This window comes from Cebidichthys violaceus, unplaced genomic scaffold (assembly GCF_023349555.1).
Source record: "Cebidichthys violaceus isolate CVI_PGR_0920_01 unplaced genomic scaffold, fCebVio1.0.p SCAF_88, whole genome shotgun sequence".
NCBI lineage: Eukaryota > Metazoa > Chordata > Actinopteri > Perciformes > Stichaeidae > Cebidichthys > Cebidichthys violaceus.
In genome coordinates this window covers 380,001-392,524 of record NW_027176973.1, presented here as the reverse complement: position 1 = coordinate 392,524, position 12,524 = coordinate 380,001, and the positions used below count along the sequence as shown (strand labels likewise).

General features: G+C 42.2%; 2 protein-coding genes across 2 annotated transcripts in view; both read left to right on the top strand.

The window, feature by feature from the left end:
• The first annotated feature begins 3,074 nt into the window (after positions 1-3,074).
• On the top strand, positions 3,075-4,136 carry LOC137866677 (transmembrane protein 121-like). Its single transcript, XM_068702729.1, has one exon. It carries the CDS (start codon positions 3,075-3,077, stop codon positions 4,134-4,136), a length of 1,062 nt encoding a protein of 353 aa, XP_068558830.1.
• A 925-nt stretch (positions 4,137-5,061) lies between these two features.
• Positions 5,062-12,524, top strand: part of LOC137866676 (phosphofurin acidic cluster sorting protein 1-like) — a 15,811-nt gene continuing 8,348 nt past the window's right edge. Inside the window, exons 1-7 of the mRNA XM_068702728.1 lie at positions 5,062-5,219; positions 7,113-7,200; positions 7,785-7,874; positions 8,921-9,046; positions 9,406-9,568; positions 11,710-11,801; positions 12,382-12,465. Coding sequence (XP_068558829.1) covers positions 5,062-5,219; positions 7,113-7,200; positions 7,785-7,874; positions 8,921-9,046; positions 9,406-9,568; positions 11,710-11,801; positions 12,382-12,465 — 801 coding nt within the window. The remainder of the gene's footprint in view (positions 5,220-7,112; positions 7,201-7,784; positions 7,875-8,920; positions 9,047-9,405; positions 9,569-11,709; positions 11,802-12,381; positions 12,466-12,524) is intronic.

The window sequence follows — 12,524 nt, the reverse complement described above, 5'->3', positions numbered from 1 at the left end:
TTCTATTAGAGGAAGTAAGTGAATGGGTGTGCAGTTAACCAGAGAACGTTTATGTTAGGAACAGAAACAGATGTGTTAGTGTGACGAGGCTCAGGTGAGATGAGAGGAAGGAGCTGCATGGAGGTGTCAATGGTCAGTTAGAACCTGTTGACCAGATGTTTTAGTGTGAACTCATCCTGCCTCACACCCTGTGCTCAGGTCCTTTATAAGCTATAGAGACGTGCCATTCTTGGCTCATCCTCCTGCAGACTACACTGCACTCTGTACTTATTATTATGATTATTATGCTGCACATTGATTTGCTAAATTATTCTGACGCATTTATTTACCTACAAGAATAATTTCCACTAAGCATCACAATCTTACCCGTCTCTGTTTTCACTAACTACTTGAACAAACTGCTCATTTATGCTCCCCAGAGGATGCACCTTTTGATTTCAAGGATCTTTTTTCTATCGCTCCATCATCAGGGCTGCTAAAGTTAGGAATGCTGTATTCATATGTCTTTCTGTTTGTTGAAGCACAAATCTGCAGATCTGGATCCAGTTTTCCCCATAATGTCGCTGCTGGACGTCCTCAAGGTCTCACTAAAGTCCCACAAATGTCTGCAGCTTGGAAGAACATCTGATATGTTCTTGAACACACACTGAGGGGGAGTCATCCAGTAATTGGGCTAATTTGATTCATTCTAATGCATTTCCAGAGCATCCTCTCATAACTTTTTAATGTGCTCTTCCCATAAAAAGCTTAGCCTAGATAAAAGCTGGGTCATGAAGATCAGAGCGTGCTCTTCACTGCTGCTACTGTCACTGAATCCAGCATCTTCTCCTACGCTGCAGGGCATGAATCCAGGGAAATTCATCTCGCAATGGATGTTGATGTAATAGCTTATTGTGTTATCGCTGAAGTAGAAGTAGCTTGATTACTAGTGCTGAGGAGTACTTTGAGGAGTAGGAGTTAAGACCTTTGCACAACATGTATGTATTTTTGTGTTTTTAATCCGCCGTCAGATAAAAATCATTTCGCACAGAAACCTTTAGCGACCACTGAGTCCAAAGTGTTTTATTATTCTATTTGTTGTAGATTAATTTGCTAACGGGGACAAAACTGAATTGATTACTTGGTTGTAGTAGAAAGCAGAAGTCTCAAACAGGCTAAATTCTGCATCTCTGTGTTCTTCACTATGTTGTCTACTCTGTGTCTGTTCTGAAAACTTTAATAACGAACAAAAGTGTCGGAGCTGATCGACACATGAGGTTGTATTTTTATTTTAAATGAGGGACAATTTCGGATGAAAAATATGGACTTGGTGTGTAAAGGTCTTAATAGTGTTAGTATTAATACACTAACAGTACATATTGTGGTAGTATGTATAACATTAGCACTAATTGTGATAATACTCAGAGTAGCAATAAGAGTAGCATTGACAGTAGTACAAGTGGCCTAACAGCAGTGAGACTTCTGAACGTATACCAAACAAGCTACAGCAATCAAATCCTGCTTTTACATTAATACAAGATGATAATACGAATGTAATGATAAACTATAAAATAGTAGAGCAGTTACAGTTCTAATTATTTAACTACAGGTATAGAACAGAGTACCTGAGCAGGTAGTGAACAGAGTACCTGAACAAGTAGAGAACAGAGTACCTGAACAGGTATTATACAGAGTACCTGAGCAGCTGAAAGTCACTTTAAAGGCCAACGTGATAAACACGTATAAAGAAAGTTTGGTGCGAGTGTGTGTGTGTGTGTGTGGCTGTGTATAAGTCACATTGAGGGGACGCGTCCTCCTTTTGGGGACAAAATGCTCGTCCCCATAACGTAAATCATTACATTGTGATGTGAAGACTTGGTTTGAAGTTAGAGGTTCAGTTAAGGTTAGAATAGGTCTCCAGGAAATGAATGTCCTCAATGTAATGTCCTCAAAAGTGATGGAAACAAGACTGTGTGTGTGTATGTGTGTCGATTCAGAAACAAGGTCATGGTGATGAGACTGAGAATAAAATGGAAGACTTGACAGAAGGAGGAGAGTCGACCATCTCTCTTTTTCTAAGTGATGACACACACCACCAACACAGGAAGGGGGGGGGGAAAGAGAGAGAGAAAGAGAGAGAATGAGGTACGTAGTTTGTGAAATCCCAGCCTGCCGCTGTGAAGTGAGAGTACGACTCTCTGCAGACTTGAGTGGATTCAGATGAGCTGAGTTCAAGACTGACGAGGTTCAGGACTGACGAGGTTCAGGACTGACGAGGTTCCAGCTTTCTGTTCTCTGCTGTGGAGGAACGACACCAAGAACAGATGATGACACTTGAACCACAGATGATAATGAGCTCACTACTGAGCTCTTCTTCTTCACTTTTTTGATTCCTCTGTTTCATCATCTGGATGTTTGTTGATATCTGTCAAAGGAAGAAAACAGCGTGTTTAGACGCGTACCCTGAAATAACTTTTCTTGTAGACCAGATCCGAGGAGATCAGCTGAGAGGAGCAGCAGGGTTTCATCTCCTCGTTCGGTTCCTTCTGCAGCACTGGAAGAAGAGTCTTCAAACTCCATCTGGTGTATCTGAGGTGGATCTGCTGAATCAGGATCTCCACAGTTAACAACATGTAGGTCTCTGAAGTCGTGGCACTCGGACACATATGAGTGTATGAAGAAGATGCATGATAATATTATATATATTCTAGAGGATGGGTTCACCATCATGTTCTGAACCAGCGATGCAGAGCCAGTTTACGGACCATCCAGTGTGGAAAGTGATCGTAGAAAAACGTGGACGAAGAGTCTGATCTTTCCTCAGCCACTGAAATCATAAAATTACAAACAGAGCTGCAACGTGTGAGCCGAGAAGCCCAACCAGGGAACAAAGAAACCAAGCGCTCTGAAAGAAGTATCTATTTAACGGAACACTAATCAAAGCTCAAACAAATAATTAAGAAAGAATATATAACAAGTTTTTTTGGAGCAGCATCTAGTGGCCATTAGAGGAACTGCAGCTTGGCAGACTCTAGCCCTGAGGAGTTTCACCTGGCCTGTTTCATCGCCAAACTGGATCTGTGTCCGGACCAGCGATGGTTCCACCTCGACCTCCTGCTAACAAGCCCCACGTCTGCCTGACGGCGGCCCTCATCTTGACCAGTCTGGCGCTGATGGACGCCTACCTGGTGGAGCAGAATCCGGGTCCCAGGAGGATCGGCGTGTGCCTCACCGTGCTGGCAGGCGACGCGTGTTTCCTCATCGTGCTGCGATACGTCGCCATGTGGGCCGGTTCGGAGGTGCACACGGCCAGGCGAGGCTACGCCATGATCCTCTGGTTCTTCTACATCTTCATCCTGGAGATCAAGGTCTACTTTGTGTATCAGAACTACAAGTCCCAGGACGTGACTGCAGACGCAAAGGTGACGGATGCCGGCGTGTCCAGCAGGGCTTTGACCCTGTTGCTGTCTGTCTGCATGCCCGTCGTGTTCCTAACGCTGGCGGCGATCGACCGCTTGGAGTATTTACAGCCGTATAAGAGGCGAGAGGAGATAAGGAGTCGTCTCTTCTGGGTGGTGGTGGACCTGCTGGACGTGGTGGATGTCCAGGCCAACCTGTGGGAGCTTCAGAGGGAAGGGCTCCCCCTGTGGGTAGAGGGGCTAATGTTCTTCTACTGCTACATCCTCCTCCTGGTGCTGCCCTGCGTCTCCCTGAGCGAGATCAGCATGCAGGGCGTGAACATCGTTCCGCACAAAATGATGCTGTACCCCGTCTTCAGCCTGGCCACCGTCAACGTCACCACCCTGCTGATCCGTGGAGGAAATCTGCTGATTTATGGGGACGTCCGAGTGTCCGCGATCATGATCGGGAAGAACGTGATCTCAATAGTTGTGAAGAGCCGCAGTCTGGTGCAGTACAGGAACCAGCTGGCCTCTACACCTGCAGATCGAAGAGCCGAGATGCAGAAGAACTCTCCGGCCCAAGTTCAGATGTCCAACACGCAGCCGGCGGTGCTGCTGCCCAGAGTCGTGATCGAGGACTTCACCACCATACCGGAGGAGGAGGAGGAGGAGGAGGAGGAGAGAGATGTGAGCAAAGATGAAGACAAAATGAAGGCAGCAGGAAACCAAACCATCCTCCACAATGACCCACATTGATGATCATCACAGGGGGTCAGGACCAGAATGAGGACCTTCATCAGGAATTTTCAAATATCTCTAAAGCAGTTTTCTCATGAACTCCGGATAATGTCCAGCGTTTCCCACAGAATCATTTTGTATGTAATCCATGTTCTCATGAACGAGGTAGTATGAACCTCACTAAAGCCGACAGAGGGAGGCGGGTTTGGAGACGGAATCGTCCAACAAACAGCGCTCGTTCCTCCAGAAGAACGTTGTTCGTTCCTCGTGTGAAACGAGAAGTCAGCATTGATTTATGTGACACGTAACTTGGAAACTTCAGTAACGGTACTTCCGTAGTTATTTTAACAAAAATGACGATCTTTTCCTAAACCTAGTTTTGTTGTCTAACCCGAACTATGAATATCAGGACACTTAATAACAGGTGTGTTTATTATATAAAGGTGAATATCAGGACACTTAATAACAGGTGTGTTTATTATATAAAGGTGAATATCAGGACACTTAATAACAGGTGTGTTTATTATATAAAGGTGAATATCAGAACACTTAATAACAGGTGTGTTTATTATATAAAGGTGAATATCAGAACACTTAATAACAGGTGTGTTTATTATATAAAGGTGAATATCAGAACACTTAATAACAGGTGTGTTTATTATATAAAGGTCTGAGATGAAGTCACGTGGTGACTCGACTTGTTGAACTCTTTAATGATCTAATAGAGTTTAATTGTGCTTCATTACAGTAATTGAGTATTTGTAGAATTCTCTGTTTCTCCATCACTCCACCGTCTGGTGGTTCCGGTCTGGACCGACTGGTCCTGGATCAGTGTCCCCCCTCGTCTCCTCCACCAGCCCCGCCCCGCTCTCACCCAGCCGGACTGTAAGCATCAGATCAGCGGCCGGCATCGCAGCGACCTGCCGCCCGCGGAGAAGCGACGATGGCGGCGGTGGCAGCGGACAGAGGAGCCGTCCGAGGCGGCGGTCTCCCTCCGGACCCGGACCTCATTGTCGGAGAGCCCGACGGCCGCGTCCCGGTGCCGATGAACCTGTTTGCGACCTGGGAGATCGACCGGTCCTCTCCGAGCTGCGTCCCGAGGTAAGAGGATTAGTGTTCGGCCGGAGAGGAGCGTCTGAACCCGGAGAGAGGAGGAAGGTGCTGCGTTCAGGGACCTCCATGGGAGAAGACAGACTTTATTTTTATTAGAGCGAGAAAGAGGAGGGGGGGGGGGGGGGGGGGTGAGCAGTCCTATTATTATTATTATTATTATATACAATTATTTATTAGGATAATTTTCCATTATTTCTTTAATAAATAAATTATACAGAATCATTCAAAGCAAACAAAAAGTCTCTAAAACTGTAAAAGCTCTTTAAATGTTTCATTTAACGGTGAACAGTCTGAGCAGAATAATCAACGAGAACATTAAATATGTCCGTAATAAGAAACTAAATCTAATGAGGACAAACAATACCTTTTATCTCTTTATTATGCTTTAGTCATCTTACTCCATTCCATTCCAAGGTTTCTGCCCATCGACTCCTTTATTTCAGGAAACTCAACTTATTACAGTTTTTAATATTAATGTTATCCAAGTAAGTACTTTTATATTTAACACTGACTAAAACTTCAAATAGTGTTTGTATTTCAGCCGCAGACAACTTTAGTAAACAACAGGATTTAATTTACGTTCATACAAATGAAATAATAAACCTGTTTTTATATAAAAATGTTAAAACAGAAAACAAAGATGCCACGATGACCTGACTCCACTGACCCTGGATCAGCATCATCATAGGCCACTGTGGACTCATGACATCACCGATTACATCACATTACAGCAGCCAATCACAAGAAGACAAACCGATACGAGAAACACATTGATGTACACAGATCCCTGTTCTCTCTCTGAACAGATTAGCAGCAGTGTGGCCATGCGGGGGTTAACGAGCTCGACCAATCAGAGATAATCCTCTTAAACGGCCGTGTTGAACAGCAACCTGTTGGTCTCCACAGCAAAGATTATGATTTTATTCTTCTAGATGTTGGTGTTCCTCATGGATCCATTTTAGGAACCCTTCTCTTCTGTAACTGAAGTAAATGATGAAAACAACCGACTCTACTCGTTCTCTTATATTAACAACAATATAGAATAAATCTGGTGTTAATCTGCATTTATCTCATCATCAATGGATCTTTAAAAACACCTAACAAATGTATATTTTCATTTTAAAAGGTTATCAAACGTTGGCAGACGTTTCCTCGATAATGTTACTAAGAGGAAATACTGGATCACCGTCTCTGTCCGTCACGGTGTTAGCAGGTATTAGCTCCTCTTGGCTGGTGTTGACAGGAAGCTGGTGTGGAGGACGAGTCTCTGCATGATCCTCCAGTAATGAGATCTCAGGAGGGTTCACCTGGAATAAAGATGTCCTCCTCTGTGCCCGGTGGGATTCTGGAGAAACACAGTAATTAATCAGGTCCCTGATTTCCCTTCAGGGCATTTTAGCTTTGTTTGCTTTATTCATTTCTTCAAACCTGGCTGTAAAACTACGGGTTTGACTTGAGGGAAGCCGATGTCAGTCATCCGTTATCTCCAGAAGATAAGACCCAATGACTCTGAGTCCCTGACTGCTCCTGTAGGGACACCAGCAGGTCAGAGTTTTCACTTGTTCAGTGGAACATCATTTTGTGGACACAGAAGATGAATCTTACGGGTGGATTAAAAGACAAAAGGCCCCCAACCCTCCAAGACACATTAATCTCCCTTTGTTGTCATTTCTTTCTAGTTGTTTTGCATCTTTTTTGTGGTCATTTTGTGTCTCTTTGTGGTTATATTGCGTCTATATTTGTAATAATGTTTCATGTCATTGTAGTTGTTTAGCATATTTTGAGGTCTTTTTTGCATCTCTTTGTGTTTGATCAGTGTTGGTGTTCATGTAAGTGTATGAAGATGTTGATTAAAGGTTTCTAATGTGGTTCTGTCTCCAGGTTGTGCAGTCTGACTCTGAAGAGGCTGATGGTTTTGAAGGAGCTGGACAGAGAGCTCAGCTCCGTCGTCATCGCTGTTAAGATCCAGGTGAGGACGAGCGTCTGGTTTCTCTCGTTGTCCTTCAGTGTCTGTTCTCAGTGAAGAAAGGTTTTACTTTTACTACTTATCTGTTTCTGCTGAGTTAAGTTTGGTCTTTCAGTTATTTCTTTAAATCTCATTCCATGTGACCGTTACATGCTTTCAGCTTTGCACTATGTGGCTATAAAAGGTCTCCTGTGAAATCTGATTCTATGTGACATCATTAGACTATTACCTCACTGAAGTACAGTAACAGTATCCGTAAATGAGTGTCCTTCCACCACTGATCAGGTGCACAGAGCTAAACGTGTTCACCCACCCATCGTTTTCCTCCCTTTGTGTCTGGTCACATCAGAAACTAGCTCAAAAACTCCTTAAAGTGTTTTCATTAAAACAAGTTCAACTGGAAGCTCTGTGACTGAGTGAAGGATTTACTTTCGCTCCTCTGATTGCCAAAACCTACAGCATTGATTATCCCCCAAAGAGAAGTAAAACCAAGAATGATGAAGGCAGGAGGGTCAAAATCCATCAACCATTTGTTGTCATGTAGCCGTCACATGTTGTGATGTGATAATGATCCACATGTCTCTCAGGGCTCTAAGAGGACTTTGAGATCCAACGAATACCTTCTTCCTCCGGACGGCCTGATGGAAACAGACCTGGAGCTCACCTTCTCTCTGCAGGTCACACATTTAATTATCTATTAAACACACTCTGATCACCACATTCAGTTTGGTCCAGAGTGAGACATCTCTATAACTATAGAGAGGACATTAGAGAGAAGTCCTAATGAGCTGAATGACTCATTTATCATAGAGAGCTGCAGAGATGATGTGTTTCTGTGTCCAACAGGAAGTCATCATCACTAACAGCCAATCAGATTCTTCCATTAGATTCTGGATTATTACATAAAATAAATAATTCTTCCAGGTTTAGTTCATCAAGATAATCTTCACTAATGAATTCCTCTTTTATGATGTTTGAAGTGTAAAGTAAGAAGCTAACGTTAGTCTATAAAGGAACTCCACCACGGTCACATGACTTCACGTTAGTCTATAAAGGAACTCCACCACGGTCACATGACTTCATGTTAGTCTATAAAGGAACTCCACCACGGTCACATGACTTCATGTTAGTCTATAAAGGAACTCCACCACGGTCACGTGACTTCACGTTAGTCTATAAAGGAACTCCACCACGGTCACGTGACTTCACGTTAGTCTATAAAGGAACTCCACCACGGTCACGTGACTTCATGTTAGTCTATAAAGGAACTCCACCACGCTCACATGACTTCATGTTAGTCTATAAAGGAACTCCACCACGGTCACATGACTTCATGTTAGTCTATAAAGGAACTCCACCACGCTCACATGACTTCATGTTAGTCTATAAAGGAACTCCACCACGGTCACATGACTTCACCTCTCCTCCACTAAGCTAAAGGAGGACTAGTGTTCTAGTGAGGACGTCTAGTTGTCTCATTTACACTCTTTTTAAGAGTCACCAGAGGGGCGTTTACTGACCTGTTTCATAATCAGAGAACTAAACACCGGTGTTAAACAGACCTGATTTCAGACATCTCACCAGAAACACTTTGACTTCTAGACGAGGAAAACAGGAAGTGAACAACTCATTTTGGGGTTTTAAGACCAGTTCCTGAAGAATTCTATAAAAGAGGATCAAACTCTCTTCTGACTGTTTTCTCCGCCTCGTGTCCGTCGTTCAGTATCCTCACTTCCTGAAGCGCGATGTGAACCGTCTGCACGTGATGCTGCAGAGGAGGAAGAGGTACAAGAACCGAACCATCCTGGGCTACAAAACCCTGGCAGTGGGAATCATCAACATGGCCGAGGTACGATGAAATGTGATTCATCGTTCAGTTATCGTGTCCAATACTTTAATACTTTATGATCAGTTAATTGCAGAACTAAAGACACTAATCCTGCTGAACATCAGCATGTTAGCATTGTCTGTGTGAGCATGTTAGCATGCTGATGTTCGCATTTAGCTCAAAGTACCACTGTATCTCAGCACAGCCTCACAGAGCTACTAGCATGACTGACTCTTCTTGGTGAATTATTGAGACGTAAATTCAAAGCAAGATTCATGAGAAATTAATAGTCTTATGATTATTATGACAGAAGTTTTCTGTCGTTGATGGCATCACCTTTGTGTTGGTGTGTGTGTGTTGGTGTGTGTGTATCCTCTCAGGTGATGCAGCATCCGACGGACGGAGCCCACATCCTCGGTCTCCATAGCAACCTGAAGGATGCTTCGATGTGCACGGCGGAGCTGAGCGTCCATTCTCTCTCCAGCCAGCCAATCGAACACGAGGACACGAGCGGTCACCACGGCAACAAGACCAAGGCCTCGGGTGAGGGGAGCAGTAAAGCTGTCTGTCTGTCTCTCTGTCTGTCTCTCTGTCTGTCTGTCTGACTGTCTGTCTGTCTGACAGCGTCAGCCGCTCGTTACATGCTGACTGCTGATTGGTTGGAACCCAAAACCAAAATACACATTACAGTTGCATGGTGAACTTAAGTCAAATACAGACACATTATTATTAGTAGTAGAAGTGTTTAATTCCTGTAGTATTTTCCAGTGGTGTAAAGCAACAATTATATAAACAATGTAAAGTATATTCACTCAAATGCTTTACTTTAGTACAATTCTAATGTACTTGCACTTTGTTAAACATTTTATTTAATTTTTCGTCTCAACATCAGCTAATGTTTTACGCAGCTTTCAAACACGGAAGCATGAGCTTCAGAGATCCATCATTTTGCCCACACGGCAACCTCTGGTTCTGAAGAGTGAAGTCAAAGCGTCATGTGTAAGCCCGAGGGTCCCCCATTTGGACGACCTAGTACATAAAAACTTAGAGAGTTTTGTGTTATAAGTAACTGGCAGAGAACCCACAAAGAACGAATATAATGATGTTATAGTTCTGCAGAAACCTCAGCGTCCTGGGAACAACATGAACTCAGTCACTTCTACATGAGACAAACACATCTCCCATCAGCCAAGCAAACAAATAACAAAATATCATAAATCATACTCGATATGACTGGAAAAGACCGGAGAAAACAGCTGCTACACTCCGTTAGCAACGTGCTACCTACAAATATGCAAAAAAAGCATGTCCGCCTGACGGAGATTACGGACATATCTTACATTTCTCTCTCCGGTAAACCATCGCAGAGATATTCAGCTTCGAACACAAAAAGTCACACAGCTTTCATCGAATATTGTACTCACTTTTGGTCGAATCTCAGCGAAAAAATGAAATATCTCCGTACTTCCACTGCTTGGTATGTCCAGCTGCATGTGCTCCGTGTGAATCCGTTCGATTCGTGTCTCTCCGACACTCCTCGGCTTCTTGGGAGGGTTGGAAGCTCAGCAAATTAGATTTCAGATCTGCCATCAGATGGGACGGTTTTTAGCTTTATTGGCTAATAGTGCTGTCAATCATCTAGCTTTCAATTCCAGGCAATTCTATTGGCTCCTACGGTTCGAAGGAGGTCTCAATGGTGAAAATCGGAGAAAGGGGGGCTGAGATACAGCCCTAAACAGAGAGAGTGGGCTGAATCTGAAGCAGTATGTGACCATAAAATGACAACTAAAAAGGGCTTAGAAAGAGCTTAAAACACTCAAAAAAGGTCCAATCTTCTATCTTTTGATTCATTGAACATCAGGAGTGATACATAGAAGTGATATAGAGTGTTTTTTAATTTAAAAAATATTTTTTTATTCAAATATTGGAATATTTAATCAGTTTTTTAATTTTATATGCTCTATATTTTATAAATGTTTCACTGTATCTATGTATAACTGTGTATAGAGAGCCTTTATCAGTTGTTATAAGAGCTGGGAATATTTTAAATCTTGGATTTCCATAATTTCCAAAAAACAATATCCTGAAAATGCTGTTTTTCCAGAGCGAGCTTTAGAATTTTCCAAGTTGTGCTGTGTTCCATCCTTATCTTATGTTAACCTGTAACATGTATACTGATATTTCCATGACTTTTCACATCTCAAAAATATATAAAATATATATATATATATATATATATATATATATATATATATATATATATATATATATATTTTTTTTTTAATTTTAATTTTAATTAGGTATTTCTTATCTTTTTTCGAGCTGAGGCCTGCAAATAGGCCTCGTAGCACTTCTGGTTGCAAAAAACCCCAAGATGGCGACGGCCAAAATGTTGAACTTGAGACTTCAAAACGTCCAAAAAACAATCAGAGACATCCTGGTGACTACGTCCACTACTTAGATGAAGTCTGTGATTTTGCCCTCCAAACAACCTCGCGGTGCATTCGTGTTGTCCTCCATGTTTCCGGAAATGTGGTTTGGATTCGATTTGCAAAAATCACATTCCATGTGTTGTTATTTTTTGCTGTCCAGACTTTAACAAATCAAGTCTGAACATATTATTGTGATGTTGTACTTTTCTACATCTGTAGTTCCTTTGTGTTGTTTGTGTGTTTGTGCAACAGATTGCTCTCCTGACATGGAGAACTACTGGGAGGACGATGACGACAGCTTCTCCTCCGAACAGGAAGGAAGTGACGACGCAGTTCCTCGTCAGGTGATTGACGGCTCAGATTACCTGTCTGACGCAACGTCAACATGGAAAATATTAATAATAACATTAATAATAACTAAATGGAATACAGCTGTTATCGTGTTTTTAAAGTGTTAAATATCTGCACGCTATAAAGTGTGTTATGCTTATTAATCAATACACCGATTCACTAAAAATGAATTCATGAATCTTTGACTTTGATAATCAGTTAGTTAAATTGGCTGTAATTTGTACTTAATGCTAACATTAGCACAGCTAAGCTAAAAGGCTGACTCTTATCAGTTTTTGCAGTTAACATGTCTGTATACAAACGTACCAATGTTTAGCATGTTACCAAAATGCTAAAACTGACATTAAATCAGTAAATTAATGTTGTTATTTATTGTTATTACGTATTTATATATGATAATATTAAGCATAGGAAAGCTAACGACAACATTTTAGCATGCTATGTTAGCATTTATCTCAAAGTACACCCATAACTACTTTTGACCCGTTGGTGGCGCTAGATTAAAAGTCAAAAGATCATCAAAGTGATTCAATGTGGCTAAGCTAGCAAACATTGTCTCTTTTTGTTTGTCAGGACATGTATGATGATGATGACGATGTCCAGGGAAAGAAGAAGAAATCTCGCAGGAAAATGATCCGAACAACATCCCTGACTCAGGTGAGGACCAATCAGAGCCGCTGATTATCAGTGATGTGTTGATGAAAAACAATAATTAT

Excerpts from the sequence above, each read along its gene's own strand:
- LOC137866677 (XM_068702729.1), top strand. The coding sequence starts at position 3,075 with ATGGTTCCACCTCGACCTCCTGCTAACAAGCCCCACGTCTGCCTGACG.